The sequence below is a fragment of the Myotis daubentonii genome, chromosome 1 (genome assembly GCF_963259705.1).
Source record: "Myotis daubentonii chromosome 1, mMyoDau2.1, whole genome shotgun sequence".
Taxonomy (NCBI): domain Eukaryota; kingdom Metazoa; phylum Chordata; class Mammalia; order Chiroptera; family Vespertilionidae; genus Myotis; species Myotis daubentonii.
This window is the reverse complement of record NC_081840.1, coordinates 39,414,908-39,435,006: the sequence shown is the minus strand read 5'-3', so window position 1 is coordinate 39,435,006 and position 20,099 is coordinate 39,414,908. Positions and strand designations below refer to the sequence as shown.

General features: G+C 36.5%; 1 protein-coding gene across 1 annotated transcript in view; it reads left to right on the top strand.

The window, feature by feature from the left end:
- GPR137C (G protein-coupled receptor 137C) overlaps positions 1-20,099 on the top strand; it is a 57,125-nt gene that overhangs the window by 32,975 nt on the left and 4,051 nt on the right. Inside the window, 5 exon segments of the mRNA XM_059695929.1 lie at positions 1,626-1,631; positions 7,675-7,708; positions 7,711-7,784; positions 15,391-15,540; positions 19,972-20,097. Of these exon segments, the coding sequence (XP_059551912.1) occupies positions 1,626-1,631; positions 7,675-7,708; positions 7,711-7,784; positions 15,391-15,540; positions 19,972-20,097 (390 nt within the window).

The window sequence follows — 20,099 nt, the reverse complement described above, 5'->3', positions numbered from 1 at the left end:
AAATTACTTTATTCAACTTATGTTCTAAAATGTTAGTTCCTAAATTTAAGTATTTTAGCTAATTCTGGTTTCAGTTTTTGAGTGTTAAAAATAATAGTTACTATTATGATACATAATCTTTTGGTGTACCAATAGCACCCTCACTTAATATAATAACATCACCATATAATTCATATGTCTTGCTTGTCTAGTGATAAAGCATAAATAGACGTGGTTGACTTTAAAGGTCTTTTCTGATTACCAAATAACTTTTTCTAAGTTTGTTTTTACTTGCTTTGAAATAGATAGTTCTCTGAATATAGTAATATTCCCAGTCTGAGAAGAAAAGTTCATCTGATAACTCCTCCAGAATTATTTCAGACATCTTCCCCTAACTATCAAATGAATGGTATTCACTTTGTTATTTTTTTAAACTCTTAAATTTAAAAGGTGCATGGATTCAGAATTCTCTAGGAACATTACAGAGACATGTTCAAATACATACCTATAAAGGTAAATATAAGATACTGGATTATTTGTATTATATTGTACTGTCAGGTCATAAACTTCTTTATTTAAAGAATACATCATCTTGCTTTCACGTTCTCCTTGTAAAATTACTAAGCTCAGTTTTGGTTTTTTTCATCTGTAACAATTACAGTAATGGCCATTTCTTTGATTCAATCAACAAATGTCTGTTGAGCCATGAGCCATCTCTTTTTTCACGCTGATACTGTTTCTTGGTATCAGTAAGAGCATTTCCTTAAAGCTCAGACTTGAGTCTTCTGTTTTTCTCATTTTATTCCTTCCTTCTACATATTCAGTAATAATGAGATTTTTCATAATTTGTCTCAAGCAAATCTGACCTACCTTATTTGTAAATGTCACATAGTATACTTTCCTGTCTGTATCCTTAGGTTGTTTCGTGTGTCAGGAATGCCTTTTCCCCTCCCAGTGCTCTCTACCTATTTGTCCTTATCTTACCTAACTTTAAAGGCATAACTCTAATGTTTCCCCTTCTTAGGAATGCTTCTTCATCTCCAAAATAAAATTGAGAAATACCACTCTATCTGAATTCTCTTAAATCTTTACTTTATTATTTTACCAACTAGAACAGAACTATATGATTTGGTTCCCTTTTTCAAAGTAGCAACTCTAACTTGCTTTTTAAATATAAGTTATAGTCAATTTGAATAGCTTATTTCTGCTCTTTTATTTTTTTATTTTCTTACATATTTAAGGTTATTTTATACCATGTTTATGTTCTGATATAGATATTTAATATATTATTTTGTAAACTAATAAAGGTATTTAGAGCAATATGTTTTCTCAAGTACTGCTTTGGCAGCTCCCTCTAATCTTGTTATATTGTTATTTATATTCTTATATAACAATAACAAAGAGCATTTGCTGTTTAGATTTCAAACATGTTTCAAACATTACATTTTACACATCAGTGTAAATTAGATATTATCTCTGTATAAAATTCTTCCTTCAACTCACTTTGGCGGGAAGTCTAAAATTCAGGCATCTGTCCTGTTCAGGCCCTCTAACTACCATAAGAAGTTGTCAGTTTTACTCTCTGCTTGATTGTCCATGCATATGAATCTGGTATACTAAACAATGTAGAGATTTCTGCCCTCCAGGTTTTGGTTAGAGAAAATAAACCCTCAATTGTTAAATTCAAAACTTTAATTTCCAAAAAGGTTACCTAATGGAGGTATGGTCTGTCCATTTCCCTCCCTATCTAGTCTACATTTTATCCTCAGCCCAATCCAGATCATTGCAGAGTTTTGTACTAAGGCTGCATTGTACCCTGAATAGAGTTGTCTTTTCCGACCTACACTTTGATACCATGCTTTAACATACATCAAGAAATATGTAAGAAATTTCTTGTAAAAAATATTTATCTTAAAATCATCTTGTCGAGACCGGTTGGGCTCAGTGGATAGAGCGTCGGCCTGCGGACTGAAAGGTCCCAGGTTCGATTCCGGTCAAGGGCATGTACCTGGGTTGCGGGCAATTCCCCAGTGGGGGATGTGCAGGAGGCAGCTGATTGATGTTTCTCTCTCATCGATGTTTCTAACTCTCTATCTCTCTCCCTTCCTCTCTGTAAAAAAATCAATAAAATATATATTTTTTTAAAATCATCTATATATATAAAAGCCTTAGCAACTGTTATGACTGAATGACTGGAATGACCTGTCAACCAGTCCCTATGACGTGCACTGACCACCAAGGGGGCAGACGCTCAACACAGGAGCTGCACCCTGGTGGTCAGTGCACTCCCACAGTGGGAGTGCCACTCAGCCAGAAGCCGGGCTCATGGCTGGCGAGTACAACTGCACTGGCGGGAGTCTCTCCTGACTCCATAGCAGCGCTACTGAGTGGTGGTGGCAGGCACAGCAGGCCGGGATGAGCACAAGCAGCGTGGCACCCAGCCCCGGCTCCTCCCTGGCCGCCTGCCGCTTGGCACACCGCTACATCCCTCAGGGGATGTCTGATTGCCGGTTTAGGCCCAATCCCTGCAGGTCTGGCCTAAACTGGCAGTCAGACATCCCCTGAGAGGTCCCGGATTGCAAGAGGGCACAGGCCAGGCTGAAGGACCTCCCCCTCCCCGTGCATGAATTCATGCACTGGGCCTCTAGTTATTGTATAATATTGCTGAGGATATTGTCCACACAATGCTCCCCAGAAAAGATCTTTTTCTCCAATTCAGTACCAAGTAAAACATTATTGATTAAATCCTTCCTTTCTCTGGTTACTGTGTTGGTCAGTGGCAATTATGTGGCTCATCAATCATAGATGACCTTGTGATATCCATTTTTGGTTCTGACTCTACTTCTAGTTCCTTCTCAATTTTTTATCACCATCTCCCTCACTCCCTACTGCACACACACATTCCTATGTTCATTTTGTGTGTGTGTGTGTATCTATAACTACTCAGATTCTCTTTTGCAGTGTGGGTGATATAAATACAAAGTTGGATTGGATATATTTTTGGATATGTTTATATCTTTTTTCAGATATATCAATTTTTTAAATTAATTTGTAAAGACCTTATTGAGAGACTGTGTATTATAGTGATTAAGAGTTGGAAACCTGGGATCAGAGAGATAAGGATGTAAATCCCATCTCTCCTTTTTATTGGCTGTATGACATTAGAGAAGTAGCTTCACTCTCCTGATCTATAAAATGGAACTAATGATAGTATTAATCTCATAGGTTGTTATGAGGTTAAGAGTAGTATCTACCTTATACCATTGTTATAAAAAATAAATGAAAATGCATATAAAGTGCTTAGTATAATGCCTAGCACTTGGAAAATGCTTATAAATGTTAGCTATTATCTCTTTTTTAAAAATATATTTTTATTGATTTCAGAGAGGAAGGGAGAGGGAGAGAGAGAATCATTGATCTGCTGCCACCTGTACACCCGCTGCTGGGGATCAAGCCTGCAACCCAGCCATGTGCCCTGACCTGGGAATAAACCAGTGATCTCTTGGTTCCTGGTTGACACACACCCAGCTGGGCTAGCTAATATGATCTTAATGTGTACTTGGGGATGGTGATGTAGCTTCAGGAAGTTGTTAAATACCTGAAATTGTTGGCAAAATTTATCTGGAGAGAAGTTCTATATATATAATCAAATTCTCAAAAGGAACAGTGATCCAAAAAAAGACTAAGAATCACTGAAGACCAGGATTTATCTTTTAAATATTTTATTTTAATTTTACTTGATTCTACCTTATTTACATAGTGCTCCACCCAGACAGTGATAAAGGTTGATGTCTCCAACACATAACATTTCATCTAATATTTAACTAAGTTTTTCTTAGAAATTTTTGGAACAAATATTGTGGATCTTATATAATGGCCTTTTTAATTATAGGTATTTTTGTCCTAAAATCTGTATTATTATAATCTTCATTTTATTAGCATGGGTATAATAGACAGTATTTTTTGTCTATTGTTAACATTTCGACTGTGTCTCATTAACTTAGATAAAATATTATAGAGTTTGGGTGTTTTTTTTACAAACTCTTTATAGGGTAAACAAATAGAATATATATATATACACACACACACACACGATTATTTGTTAGAGCTGTTCTTTTTCTCCCATTAGTTTTTTATTGGTGTTTTCTTTCATTCCTTTGTATGATTTCTTGGTACATTTGAATTTATTTACTTTTTATTGGAACTGTAATATAACTTAACATTAAAATGCATACTGATAAAAAATATTTATCCTGATATTCATATGTATTTCAGAAAAAAATAAGAATATTTATAAGAATACTAGAGGCCCAGCACATGTAATTCATGCACGGGTAGGGTCCCTAGGCCTGGCCTGCAATCAGGGCCGATCTTTTCTGACAGCTGGCCCCACCACCCGAGTCCACTACCACTCACCCCCGCCGCTACCCACCCCTGGTTCCCAGTTCCCCATCGGGCAATCGGAGCCTGCCGCTGGGGGGAGGGACCGAGAGGTTGCCTAGCAGGCCCTGATCAGGTGATAGGGGCCTGCAGGCTAGGAGCAGTTCCTGCGTTGAGCATCTGCCCCTCTGGTGGTCAGTGTGCGTCATAGCCAACCAATCGTTCTGCCATCTGGTCAATTTGCACATTATGCTTTTATATATATATATAGATAGAAGACATCTTTTTTTAATTAGCACTATTCCTGCCCCCTCCCAAGACATCTATTTTTTTAAAAAATATTTCTTTATTGATTTCAGAGAGGAAGGGAGAAGGAGAGAGAGATAGAAACATCAATGATGAGAGAGAATCATTGATCGGCTGCCTCCTGCACACCCCCTACTGGGGATCGAGCCCACAACCCAGGCATGTGCCCTTGGCCAGAATCGAACCTGGGACCCAGTGCAGGCTGATGCTCTATCCACTGAGCCAAGCCGGCTAGAGCAAGACATCTATTTTTTAATGGAAAAGTAATTTATCAGCACAAAAGGTTTACACTGATGGTAGATGCTTATCCTATATAATAAAAGACTAATATGCAAATTGTCCCCTCGGGAGTTCAACCGCTCGCTATGACATGTGCTGACAACTAGGGGGCGACATGGAAGGAAAGCCCCGGCTGGCAGCTGGAAGGCCCCAATCAGCCCTGCTTGCCAGCTAGGCCTAGGGACCCTACCTGTGCACGAATTTCGTGCACCGGGCCTCTAGTCTATATAATAAAAGCCCAGCAACCATTATGGCAGAACGACCAGAATGACTGGTTGCTCTGATGCTCACTGACCACGAGGGGGCAGATGCTCAATGCAGGAGCTGCCCTCTGGTGGTCAGTGTGTTCCCACAGCAGGAGCACCACTCAGCCAGAAGCCGGGCTCATGGCTGGCCAGTGCAGTGGCAGTGGCGGGAGCCTCTCCCACCTCCGCGGCAGCGCTAAGGAGCGGCAAACTAAGTAGTAAGGAGCAAGCAGGCGGGTGGTAAGGAGCGGTGAGGCAAGTGGTGAGCGAGCAGGTGGGCAATAAGGAGCAAGCAGGTGGGCATTTAGCAGTGAGGGGTCCCAGATTGTGAGAGGGTGCAGGCTGGGCTGAGGGACACCCCCACACACAAATTTTGTGCTTCGGGCCCTTAGTCTATATATATGAAAGCCTAAGCAACTGTTTGACCAGAAAGACCAGTTGACCAGTTGCTATGATGCACACTGACCACCAGGGGGCAGATGTTCAATGCAGGAGCTGCCCCCTGGTGGTCAGTGCACTCCCACAGCCAACCTCGGGTGGCCGGCCAACCTCCCATAGCCCCTCCCCTTTGCAGGCTGGCCAACCTCCCACGCCCCTTTCCCCCCCTCCCCCCTGTCCTCAGTGGGCTGGCCCTCCCAACGGACTGGCCAATGTCCAGGTCCCTCCCTCCTGCTGGCCGATCCCCCCAATAGGCTCCAATTGGGGTCCAGCCAGCCAACCTCCCAGGGTTCCTTCCCTCCAGCCGGTTGGCCCCCTGATAGGCCTCAATCACCGGCCTGGTCGAGGGACCCCACCCGTGCACAAATTTGTGCACTGGGCCTCTAGTTTCTTATAATGGCAAATTGGGAATCTGTATGAAAGACCACTCAAAACAGGTGGGGATAAAAATTAAGCTTTTAGGCTTATATCTCTGATCAGGGACATGTACAATTTTATATCTGGATAAGAATGTAAAGTAATTATTGTGTGATGCTCAAAATCAGCTTGTCTCCCAGCCCAGCCAGCCATTTGCAAATAACGCGTTCTCTCCCTCTTTCTCCTGAATTCCTAACAGTTTTAATTACTACAGAAACCTTTCTGCCCTACGTTCACTCAACCCTTGATCCATATTAATTAATCTGTTGAGATGAAAGGCAGCAACAGCATCTTGCAGAGATACAGTAATATTCCACTAAATTATATTTCTGATCTTTCACGCAGACCAGCAGATCCCGTAAGACTAAAGCAATTGTTTATAGTAACATAGGCCATAATTTAAGAAACAAGATAAAATACTATTAATGCTTTTATTTCACCATCCTGAAATATGTCTTAACCAGAATTTGGGGAGGATGGTGGTGGCGAAGTAAGTATGATTGCCACTTTTCTAATATTGTGTTCTTTCTTGAGTTACTGAGATTTACTTTATCCATCTTGAACTGTGGCACTTCTTTAGTTTGTTGCCTGTGTTACTCCAGTTCTTATACCCCAAGCCTTATTTCCTATTCTGTTGCTGGTCCTATTTGAAAAATCCTTTACACCTGGGTTTGTAACTTTTATCTGAAGAATAATGACCTAAGTTCAAGTAGCTTTCCCCTTATACTCTACCAGTGGTTTTCAACCTTCCTAATGCCGCGACCCTTTAATACAGTTCCTCATGTTGTGGTGACCCCCAACCATAAAATTATTTTTGTTGCTACTTCATAACTGTAATTTTGCTACTGTTATGAATCGTAATGTAAATATCTGATATGCAGGATGTATTTTCAGGGGTCGCGACCCACAGGTTGAGAACCACTGGAGACCCTTTTATTAGACCACTTGGCATTTTCAATTTCTTTTTTCTTTCTTTTCCTTAAAAAAAATATATATATATATATTGGTTTCAGAGAGGAAGGGAAGGGGTGAGAAAGATAGAAACATCAATGATGAGAGAGAATCATTGATCAGCTGCCTCGTGCATGACCCACTGGAGATCAAGCCTGCAACCTGGGCATGTGCCCCGACTAAGAATCAAACCTCCTGGTTCATAGGTCAGTGCTCAGCCACCGAACCCCACCAGCTGGGCAGAATTTTTTTTTGTTTTTCCATGTCCAGAAGGTTCATTCAGTAATGGCCATCTACTCCGTAATGATAGGACCCTAGGAGCCAGAGTGCAAATGTCATTGTGTTTTAGCAGCATGAAACTATTTTTTAAACTGTGTAGGCCATATAATTGTCAAACTATATTTTTAAATTTACTAATTGAGACTAGTACTTTGTTTTCTTATTTTGATACTTAGTTTGGCATTTTAATTTCAAAATAGAAATAACATTTGTGACATGGCTTCAGAAAATATGTGCCGGGATCTGCTTCTAATAATGACTGTGTAGCTTCTATCGGACCAACCTTCCACAGATAGCATAAATTCTGGACAAAATATAACAGCACTGAAGGCACTGGAGAGCAACCACTTAGAAGAAGGAGATGACACTGAGTGAATTTCCTGTTTTTTACAGCTTCTAGGCTGAGGGAAGGTCCCATCCATGGGGCAGCCAAAACAGAAGAGCCACCTACTGTTTTACTTGCTTGAAGAATTCAGAAGACAAAATTCAAGTAACTACCACAGATGGAAAGTGAGTGGGGAATCTCAGGAAGAAGACAGCCAGACAGAGGAAACCCCAAATTCTGATTATAAACTATGCCAAATTTTTACCTGATACCTGAACTCCACATGTGCAGGACAGACTCCAAGCAGCACAGTTAAGGATAAAGAAATTAAACTGATATTTCAGCTGCTATCCATGCTTGGGAGACAGTCTGGGATTTGTCTAGCCAAGTTGTTTGCCGAAAAGAGAGAGAGAGGAAAATCAATACTCAATACTTTTCTAAGAAAGAGAACTGAACCCATGTTTCTAAAACATGTCACTCACAATGTCCAGAACATAGTCCAATGTTATTAGATATCTGAAGAAACAAAAAAAAATTAATTCATATACAAGAACAAAAAGCAAAACTCAAAAGCAATTATTGGAAACAATCTTGCCCAGATAACCTAGATGTTAGATATATCAGATAAAGGTTTTATAATATGCTCAAGGCTGTAAAGGAAAATATACTTGGATAAATGAATAAATAGGACATCTCAAGAGATAGGGAAACTGAAAAAACACAAATTCTAGAATTAAAAATACACTATTTAAAATGAAAAATCACTACTTGGGCTTAACAGCAGATTGGAGATAAAAGAAGAGTCAGTGAACTTAACTCAGCAGAAATCATTCAATCTGAACAGAGAAGGGTGTGGGGGGAAGAAGATAATATAATGAACAGAGTCTCAGGGCCTACTCATGTATAATTGTAATACCCAAAGAAAAGGAGGGGTAAAGTGAGGTTGGAAAAAATATTTGAAGAATAATGACCTAAATTTTCCAGTTTTGATGAAAGACAGAAATGTACATTTTCATGTAGCTCAACAACCCCAATCAGGATAAATATAAAGATAATCTCTCCTAGGTCCTGGATAGTCAAAGTGCTTAAAACCAAAAAGAAAAGAAAATCTTGAGAGCAAAAAAAAATGACCCATACATAAGGAAACATTGACTCAAATGATCACTCATTTCTCATCAGAAATAATGGAGGCCAGAAGACATGGAAACAAATCTTTAAAATGCTGAAAGAAAAATGTCAACTCTGAAATCTATATTCAGTGAAAATATTCTTAAAGAATGATGAAGAAATAATGTCTTCTGATAAAAGAAAACTAAGAGGGCTGGTTACCATCAGACCTGTACTACAAGAAATGCTCAGAAAATTCTACAGATGGGAGGGAAGTAAAAGCAGCTTGAATTTCAGCTCTTCGGGAAGGAATGAAGAACACAAGAAATAGTTGATATGTGGGTAAATATAATTTCTTAATTTATTTAACATATAACTGTACAAAGCAAAAATTATAACAATGTGAGGCATACATATGTATATGACATATAATTCTCTATAATATTTAACAACTATAATATAAAGGATGGGGCTAAATGGACCTATATGGTTGCAAAGTTCTTTTATATCAAGTGGCATAATATTTACTCTTACTTATACTGAAAAGTTTAGAATATATATTATAATCCCTAGAGCAGTGATTCTCAAACTTTTTGGCCACAAGACCACAGTACACTACTGAGAATTACTGAGGACCCAAAGAGCTTTTGTTTACACAGATTGAATCTGCCTGTATATACATCATTAGAACTAAAATTTGAGAAATTCTAGAAATATTTATTTGTTAATTTAGGATACCAATAATAAATCCATTATATGCTAACATGAACAACGTGTTTTTATGAAAAATAATTCTTTTCCAAAGCAAAAATAAACTAGTGAGAAGATGGACGTTTTACATTTGCAAATCCCTTAAATGTCTGGCAATAGAAGACAGCTGGATTTTCATGTCGCTTGTGCTCAATCTGTTGTGATATGTTGTTTAGGTTGGAAATATATGAAGAAAATCCTTCCAGGAAAAACAGTGGCTAGTTCAGCTTGTAAGTCAACCATCTAAGTGCTTTTCTTCCGGTTTACTTCAATATGTAGCAGAATTGTTTTAAGTGCACATTTCATCTCATCACGGAGTATTAAATAAACACACTCTAGGGTCGATATTTAATATTTTTAAAGATATTTTTATTGATTTCCGAGAGGAAGGGAGAGGGAGAGAGAGATAGAAACATCAATGATAAGAGAGAACCATTGATTGGCTGCCTCCTGTATGCACCCGCAACCCAGGCATGTGCCCTTGACTGGAATCAAACCCGGGACCCTTCAGTCTGCAAGCTGACACTCTATCCACTGAGCCAAACCGACTAGGGCAATAAATATTTTTACATCACCCTAGCTGGTGTGGCTCAGCTGGTTGGAGCGTCATCCTGTACACCAGAAAAGTGGTGGGTTTAATTCCTGGTCAGCACATTCCCAGGTTGCAGGTTCGATCCATGGCCCGGCACACATGGAAGGCAACTGATCTCTCTCTCTCTCTCTCTCTCTCTCTCTCTCTCTCTCTCTCTCTCTCTCTCTCCCTCTCTCTCTCTCCCTCTCCCTCTCTCCCTCTCTCTCTCCCCCCCTTCCTATATATATGGTGTCCCCCAAAAAGTATACACACTTTAATAGCTAATAGCTGTTAAATTAAAATGAAATGCATTTTAATAAATACTGCCTTTATAATTATTCAGTGTATATGTGTACATTTTGGGGACACTATATAATTAAACGAAAACTTACTTTAAAAATATATTTTCACATCAAGTATATTCTAAAATGAAACTGACTTTCTTTTCTAACTGGAAATGCATAGTAGTGAGGAATACAATACAATATGGTTTTATATCTACCTGTATATACATTATTAGAACTGATTTGTGCTTAGGTCCAGAACTTTTACCCACCATTGCTTTTGTACCATTAGTGAAAATATTAACACAGTTGGCCCAGGATAAATGAGCAGAGGAATTTTCAAAACCTTGAATATACCGCTTGTATTTCTCAGGCATTCACATAAAAGAATATCTTCTTGAATGATTAGTTGGTACTGACACCAGGTGAATACAAACAAAATTAGTACTGCTACATCAGATTCATTTATGTTTTCAGTTAAATGTTTAAATCAGTAAATGTCTGTATTATTGGAAATTGGCAATGCCATAATTTCTTTTATGGACTTTACATCTAGCAGGCATTTGTTCAGCAGTGTCAACCACATAAGGCTTTCCTGGTCTCTCAGCTATTATGGGTACTTTACCAGTCAATGCAGTATAATAATAGCCTGTGAAATGCTTGAATGGCTTTTTAATTTCCACCATGGAAAGTTATAAAAATAGTTTTTGGTATTTAAAGTTATCAGCACACCTGCATTTAAAATTTCAATTCCTTTTGCTTTCCATTCTGAATAATTAGTTTCAAATAATGCTTGGACTATAATGCTACTCAAAAATGTTTTGTTGCAGAAGACACAATAAGGCAAATTATTTACATTTATAAAATCTATTGAAAGATTGTTTGTTTTTTAATCCTCACTTGAGGATATGCTTTCACTCATTGAGAGAGAGAGAGAGAGAGAGAGAGAGAGAGAGAGAGAGAGAGAGAGATAAACATCTATATGAGAAAGAAACATCAATTGGTTGCCTCCTACACACTGCTTGACGGGGGATTGAACCTCAACCTAAGTATGTGCCCTGACAGGGAATCAAACCCTCAAGAACAGGATGAATCTCTAACCAACTGAGCTATCCAGACAAGACCAAAAATAGTTTTTATGACATTTTATTTGAGAAAACAAGAAAACAATTTCACCCAGTTCCTTTGAGGGAGATTCTTTGTTGAGTCAGAGAATTCTAATACTTTCATCTTTCTCAGCATCTTAGAAGTAAACAGGGATCCTGTGTGTTGAGAAAGATATACTTTTATTGTGCTAAAATATACAAAACATAAAATTTACCACTTTAACTATTTTAAGTGTTCAGTTCAGTGGCATTAAGTACATTCACGTTGTTGTGCAACCATCACAACTGTCCATCTCCAGAACATTTTCATCATCCCATACTGAAACTCTGTATCCACTAAACAATAACTCCATATTCCTAAGTAATAATAAATTCTTAAATATGAAAAATTTTTCTTTTAGACTAAAGGACGATTAATATGTAAAATAGTTCAATATCAAATTAAGATTTTTAAAAGTTTTTGGAAAAAATTCTTTTAAAACCACAGTACCCATTCTTGTTGTGTTTCCATGTGAGTTACAAGGAAAATTTCAAAATACAACTCAACAATAAATAAATAAATAAACAATTTAGAAGTGGTGGAAGCTATGAAAACGTTCTTCACAAAGAATATAGAAAAATGGTCAATAAGCACAATATCATTAGTCATCGAGGAAATGCAGATTAAAATCAAAATGATATACTACACATCCACCAGCATGGCTAAAAATAAAAAGATTGACAACCCCAAATGCTAAGGTGTGGAGCAACTGGAACTCTAATACTTTGTTGGAAGTGTTAAATTAGACATCCATTTGGGGAAAGATCTGGTAGTTTCTTATACAGCTGAATTTACACCTACCATATGACCCAGCAATTTCACTCTTATGTATTTTTTTTTTTTTAGTGAAAGCATATGTCCACAAAAAGATTTGTATAAGAATGTTCATAGAAATTGTCCATCAACATAAAAATGAATAAATTAACTGTCATATAAACAAACTCACATAATTATACAATGGAATTAGTGGAACTAGCTGTGCTGGTTTGCCCCAGACTGAGAAGTTTTCTGGGATGTGGGACTTGCAGTGCTAACGCTATGAAACTCTTGAGCAAACCAGCAGTACTGGTACAAAGACCTAACTATCCACCTCAGCAATACAAAGACCTAACTACTGATACATCCAACAACAACATGGATGAATTTCAAAATGTTATGCTAAATGAATGAAACCTATCAAATAGTTCATATTTTATAAGTTCAGTTATAAGAAGTTCTACAGTAGGCAAAACTATTTTATGGTAAAAACAAAATAGTTGGGGGGAGGGGTATATGGAAACTTTGTGAAATGTAATGTTCTCTATTTTGGTAGAGATTTGGGTTATACAGGTGCACACATTTGTCAAAACTCAAATGGTCAGTTGAGGTTTCTGTCTATTCCGTATTTTAAAGACACCCGTAAACAAATATTGAACTCTAGTTAATGATATGCATACTGAACTGTTAATGGTATGTGCACTAGAGTGAGGTATAACTCTTCTTTATTTGTCAAGTATGGAATTTTTTAAAAAAATGTATAAATGTTAGAGATGGAAGAAGGGAGAATTATTTTTTCAGGATTGCTCCTGAATAGAATTGTTTGTTATGACTGTTCATTTAGGAAGGTTTTCTTTAACTTTTTACAACACTTTCCATGTGGTCCTTATTTTTTGTTTTGTAATTCTGTATTTTGCAGGAAGAATCTTACTTTGTTTTCTAAATCAGTAAGCTGCTTTCATTGTTATATGTATGTAATTTGGCTGCAATTTTCTTTATTAATTGCTTTGGTATTACTGATTCTTTGCTCTTTCTCACAATCTTTTTTAAAAAAAATTTATAGCATTTACATGTATAAGCAGACTCTCTCCATATTATAAGATGTCTTTCTATTTCTTAAAGCACTGACTATGTAAATGTATTTATGGTTATTTTAAGAATGGTAATGCTTAGAACATTCTAACTTTTCTTGCTACCTAACTTTTCTTTAATAATATAGTACTTTAAAATTTAGATCTGGATTGGTTTTAGCTTAGCTCTTTTATTACAACTTTTTTTGGGGATTCACAAAAATAGAATGTACATTGCAAAAAATTTTAGCGTTTATTTTTAAAAAATATAATATGGCTAGGGTTTTATTTCTTTTCACACATACTTTTTGGTATGGTAGTGGGTTAGCTTAGAGAAGGTACTCAGTTACTATCCCAACATCTTTTAAGATATCTTTCATCTTTTAGTTCTCTTTCTTCTTATATACCTCTAAAATGTAATGTTCTTATAAGGAAGTCATTTATAATAATGGTTCTCAATCCTACCAAACCCAGTGCAATCCTACCAAATCTTCTAATCACATTTTTAAAAAATGTTTTTATTGATTTCAGAGAGGAAGGGAGAGAGAGAGAGATAGAAACATCAATGATGAGAGAGAATCATTGATCTGCTGCCTCCTTCATGCATGTGCCCTTGGCTAGAATCGAACCCGGGACCCTTCAGTCCCCAGGTCAACGCTCTATCCATTGAGCCAAACCACCCAGAGCTCTAATCACATTTTTAATATCCTGTTTCTATCCTGAAATTAAGATTGTTTAACCTACCTACACACATAACTTCAAAAATTCAATGTAATTACCATAATTGTAATAGAAAGAGGAAATATAAGTAATTAACAAATATTTCAATATGAAAATTTGGGGGCATAGTGTAGTAAGTACTCAGATGCTTATATCTATGCATAGTAACTGAGCATGGACCACTACAAATGCAGACTGTTACAGGTGTGTTGCATTGGTGTCTTATGTAACACAAACAGTACTGCTGCAGTTTCATAATTTTCTGAAATATTTGACCATTTTTGACAAAGTTCTGAACAAAACACAAATTTCCCTTAATTTACATGATATATGTGTTTCTTGAAATGTTGGCATCTATTTAAATTATACAAACATAAACTTTGTTTATATGTATAACAGAATTCGGTTTGGGGTTAGATCATTATAAACAGGCTTTTCATCTTCATGAATGTCGAGAAGGACATTGGAAAGTATGAAAGTCAGAGAAGAATTCTCTAATGTGGAGAACTTTCCTACAAATTTCAAGTCATGTAGCATCCATGGTCCTTCGGCGCTAAATGCCATCATTGCCCCTTAATCATTGTGACAATCAAAACAATATATTAGGTGTTGTTGTTTTCTGCAGTGGATCTCTTTGGCAATTGTGTCACTTTTCAGAATAATATTTTTAATGCATAAGATAAATAGGATTACAAAATAAACCTACTGTATTGAAATACAAACTCCTGCTGACGAATCCTTCAATGGTGGATACCACACCCCTTTCAATATGCACACTCCATTTGAGAACCACTAAGTTATAAGGGCCTTCTATATTTGAGGAATCAGTGAACAGTTTTAGTATTATGGATTGTAAAGTATATTTTTTAGTGCCTACATCATTTTATCTTCAACATAACGGTATCAGTGGGGATTAACTCAACTAATATAATCTAATAGAATGAAGCAAATAGCATAGGAGCTGTATTTATATTCTGAGTTTGTATCTTATTGGAAATTAAGTGTATCAAATGAATTAATGCTTATATTTCCCATTCTTTTCTCATTATGATTAACTACCTCTCTGATTAATGTCAATCATAGCTCAGATCTTTTGCCTACTACTTAATCATTATTACTTAAGGGAGTGAGGTAACTAGCAGAACAAATCTTTCTCCATGTGCCATTGGACAAGCTGGCAAAGAGCTTATTTGTATTAACAGGGTAGATTAAACACATGTGGTTCTAAGAATAGGAATTGTAAAGCAAATAATAGTTGTTTCAACAGGTGTTCATTCAGTGTTTTCTAGGAGTGCATTGCAAGAAGTGATTAAGCTGAGCAAGTGGATGAGTACCTTGTCATGACAAATGTGCAGAGTATTGTGATGATGATTTTTATTTCTTTTAGGGTATGTCTCTGTGCCAGACTGTTGTCGTAAGCTCTGTAGTCATTCTTCTGTATTCCTCAAGAGCATGTTATAATTTGGTGGTGATCACCCTATCTCAGGATACATTAGAAAGTCCATTTAATTATGGCTGGTATAATCTTTCAGATAAGGTAAGTATCTACCATGTATTGCCAGTCTAACAATATGATAATGGACTTAGCCTTAATAGGAGAATATTTTAAGTGTTTGACTTATAAATACTTTTATGAAATCTCTAGCTGCTATCTAAAATACTTAAAACTGGTTTTTTTTAATATATGTTTTTGTAAATATATATATATATATTATTGATATCAGAGAGGAAGGGAGAGAGAGAAACATCAATGATGGGAGAGAATCATTGATCAGCTGCCTCCTGCACACCCACTACTGGCGATCAAGCCTGCAACCCGGGCATGTGCCCTGATGCAGAATCGAACCATGACCTTCTGGTTCATAGGTCGATGCTCAACCACTGAGACACACTGCTTGGGCTATTTTTTTTTAACTTCCTTTTTTTTGTTGATATACTGATTCCCCATTTCCCCTACCATGCCTACCTCCACCTATCCCACACACCCCTTCCCTCTGGCCATCACTGCACTGTTGTCTGTGTCTATGGGTTATGCATATATGTTCTTTGGCTAATCCCTTCACCTTCTTTCATCCAGTCTTCCCTACCCCACCCTCTGACAGTTGTCAGTCTGTTCCATGTGAGATCATATGGTATTTGTCTTTCTCTACTGGCTTATTTCACTTAGTATAATATTCTCCAGGTTCATCCATGCAGCATAGTATTCCATTGTGTAAATGTATCATAGCTTTTTTATCCACTCATCTACTGAGGGCACTTAGGCTATTTCCAGGTCTTGGCTATTATAAGTAACACTGCAATAAATATAGGGGTACATATATATTTTTGAATTGGTGTTTTGGGATTCTAAGGATATATTCCCAGAAATGGAATCACTGGGTCAAAAGGCACTTCCATTTTAAATCTTTTGAAGAAATTCCTACTGTTTTCCACAGTCACTGCACCAGTCTGCATTCCCACAAACAGTACACAAGGGTTTCCTTTTCTCCACATCCGCTCCAGCACTTGTTGTTTGTTGATGTGTTGATGATAGCCATTCTGACAGGTGTGAAGTGATACCTCATTGTGGTTTTAATTTGCATCTTTCTGATAATTATTGACTTTGAGCATTTTTTCATGTGTCTGTTGGCTATGTCCTCTTTGGAGAAGTGTCTATTCCAGTCCTTTGCCCGTTTTTAAAATAGGATTGTTTGTCTTCCTGTTGTTGAGCTGTATAAGTTCTTTATATATTTTGGAAATTAACCTCTGACCAGATGTATCATTGGCAAATATGTTCTCCCATATAGTGGGTTCTGTTTTCATTTTGTTGATGGTTTCTTTTGCTGTGCAGAAGCTTTTGATGTAGTCCCATTTGTTTATTTTCTCCTTAGTTTCCCATCCCCTAGAAGATATATCAGCAAAAATATTGCTATGAGAGATGTCTGAGTTTTACTGGCTATGTGTTCTTCTAAGATTTTTATGGTTTGTGACTTACATCTAAGTCTTTTATCCATTTTGAGTTTATTCTTATGTATGGTGTAAGTTGGTGATCTTGTTTCATTTTTTTCTATGTCCCTGTCCAATTTTCCCAACACCATTTATTGAAAAAACTGTGTTTACCATTGTTTGTTCTTGCCTTCTTTTGTCAAATATTAATTGACCACAAAGGTATGGGTTTATTTCTGGGCTCTCTTCTTTTCTATTGATCTATATGCCTGTTCTTATGCCAGTACCAGGCTTTTTAAATTATTATTACAATGGCCTTGTAGTATAGTTTGATATCAGGTATTGTGTTACCTCCAACTTTATTCTTTCTCAAGATTACTGAGGCTATTCTAGGTCTCTTTTGGTTTCATATACATTTTTGGAATATTTGTTCTAGATCTGTGAAACATGCCATTGGTATTTTAATAGGAATTGTGTTGAATGTATAGATTGCTTTGGGTAGTATGGACATTTTAATGATGTTAGTTCTTTCATCCATGAACACGAACTATGCTTCCATTTATTTGTATCTTCCTCAATTTCTTTCTTTAATGTCCTGTTGTTTTCCAAGTACAGGTCTTTTACCTCCTTGGTTAAATTTATTCCCAAGTACCTTATTTTTGTTGTTTTTCTTAGTTTCTCTTTCTGATAGTTCATTATTGGTTTATAAAAACGCCACCAATTTTTTAATATTAATTTTGATTCCTGCTATTTTGCAGAGTTCATTTATTATATTTAGTAGGTTCTTGGTGGAGTCTTCAGGGTTTGCTATGTGCAATGTTAATGTCATCTGCGAACAATGACAGTTTTATTACCTCCTTTCCAATTTGTATGCCTTTTATTTCTTCTTCTCGTCTGATTGCTGTGGCTAGGACTTGTAGTACTATGTTGAATTAGAGTGGTGAAAACAGACATTCCTGTCTTGTTGCTCATCTTAAGGGAAATGCTTTTAGTTTTTTCCCGTTGATTATGATGTTGGCTGTAGGTTTGTCATATGGCCTTTATTGTGTTGAAGTATGATCCCTTTATTCCCACTTTGCTGAAAGTTTTTATCAAAAATGGGTGCTAGATTTTATGAAATGCTTTTTCTGCATCTATCGATATGATCACATGGTTTTTGTCTTTCAATCTGTTTATGTGATGTATCACATTTATTGATTTAAGAATATTGTACCAACCTTGAATCCCCAGAATAAATCCCACTTGATCATAATATATTATCTTTTTAATGTATTGCTGAATCCAGTTTGATAATATTTTGTTGAGGATTTTAGCATCTATGATCATCAGAGATATTGGCCTATAATTTTCTTCCTTTGTAGTGTCTCTTCTGGTTTTGGAATTAGGATAATCTCGGCCTCATAAAAAGAACCTAGAAGTCTTCCCTTTTCTTGGATTTTTTTAGAATAGTTTGAGGAGGATAGGTGTTATTTCTTCTTTGAATGTTTGTTAAAACTCCCCTGTGAAGCCATTTAGGCCAGGTCTCTTGTTTGCTGGGAGTTTTTATTTTGATTACTGTTTCAATAAAAATCCTCATTTACATATGGCACTTGAAATTACTCTTCAGAGAGAACGTCTCCCAAAGGAGTATTTTCCTTTCTTTTGTAAAAAATACTAATAGTGCCATAAATCTATTGATCATAACCCTATTTTGCTAATTTTTTAAAAAAAGGATAGTATTTAAATATCTCTAGATAAATTAATTGCCTGTCATTGGCTAGGGAAAACTGGTATTTAATTTGTTAGGATAAACTTAATTCTCCTTTACCCAAGCACTACATATAACCTAAATATTTTGTTTATTTTTAGATGTTTAAGTCATGATCTGATCAAACCATGACCTCCTGGTTCGATTATTGACTTTGATAATTATTGACTTTGAGCATTTTTTCATGTGTCTGTTGGCTATGTCCTCTTTGGAGAAGTTATTCCAGTCCTTTGTCCGTTTTTAAAATAGGATTGTTTGTCTTCCTGTTGTTGAGCTGTATTAAGTTCTTTATATATTTTGGAAATTAACCTCTGACCAGATGTATCATTGGCAAATCATTCTTGTTAATGGAAGATCATTCATAGTTCCTTGGTTGCCTGGGTGTTTGCTATACTAATTCACAGTACTCTAGCTATGCATATTTAAACTCCCAGCATTCTCCAGCTCCTTCCTTAAAGTGCTTTTTGACATACTATATGTCATCTCTATTTATATTAATTTAAATTTGTACTGAATTTAAGGAATTCTAGAATCCCCTTATATCAGAATTCAGTTACCTTTTTTAAAAAAATTTAAATTTATTGATTTTAGAGAGGGAGAGAAAAAGAGAAACATTGATTTGTTGTTCCACTTATTTATGCATTCATTGGTTGCTTCTTGCATGTGCCCTGACCAGGGATCCAACCCTTGGTGTTTTGGGACAATGCTCTAACAAACTGAGCTACCCAGCCAGGACAGAATATCAGTTACCTTTATACAGAGAAGGAATTTACACATGTAACAGATTCTCTTCACTCCTCTTCCCCCTTACCTCTCCCTACATCTAGTGGAGTAGAAACAAATTTAACATGGAGATTAGGCCCAAAAGCATATTTTTAAGTAACAGAAGAGCTGAGCAATGTACATGTTACATTCTCTAAGTTTTAACTCCGGGTAAGTGCTATTTGCCTATGGAGCAGCTGGAACCGGTAGTCTATTTTGTAACTCTCTTCCAACTATGGGGACTGAAAATGAGATCACTCCATATTATCCATGTATTAAAAACATTTTCATAAATCGATAAATTGAAAAAGTTGATAGCTTTTTCTTCTATGTAGCATTAATGCATTTTTATATTCTTTAAAGGATAAATATGATTACATAAGAAACCACAAACTATGGAAAATTAATTCAGAGTTTTATGTGCTTGTAGTTAATATATTTTAACTTACTCTACCTGAAGCAAGTTAATTGTGGGGAGTGACGGATTATACATAAACCAGATTTCACTATTGATCTGCCATACTCTATCTACAGGCTCATATGCAAGATGTAAATGGAGAAGAGTATATAGTATTTGGAATGGTCCTCTTTCTGTGGGAACATGTGCCAGCATGGTCGGTGGTACTATTTTTCCGGGCACAGAGATTAAACCAGAATTTGGT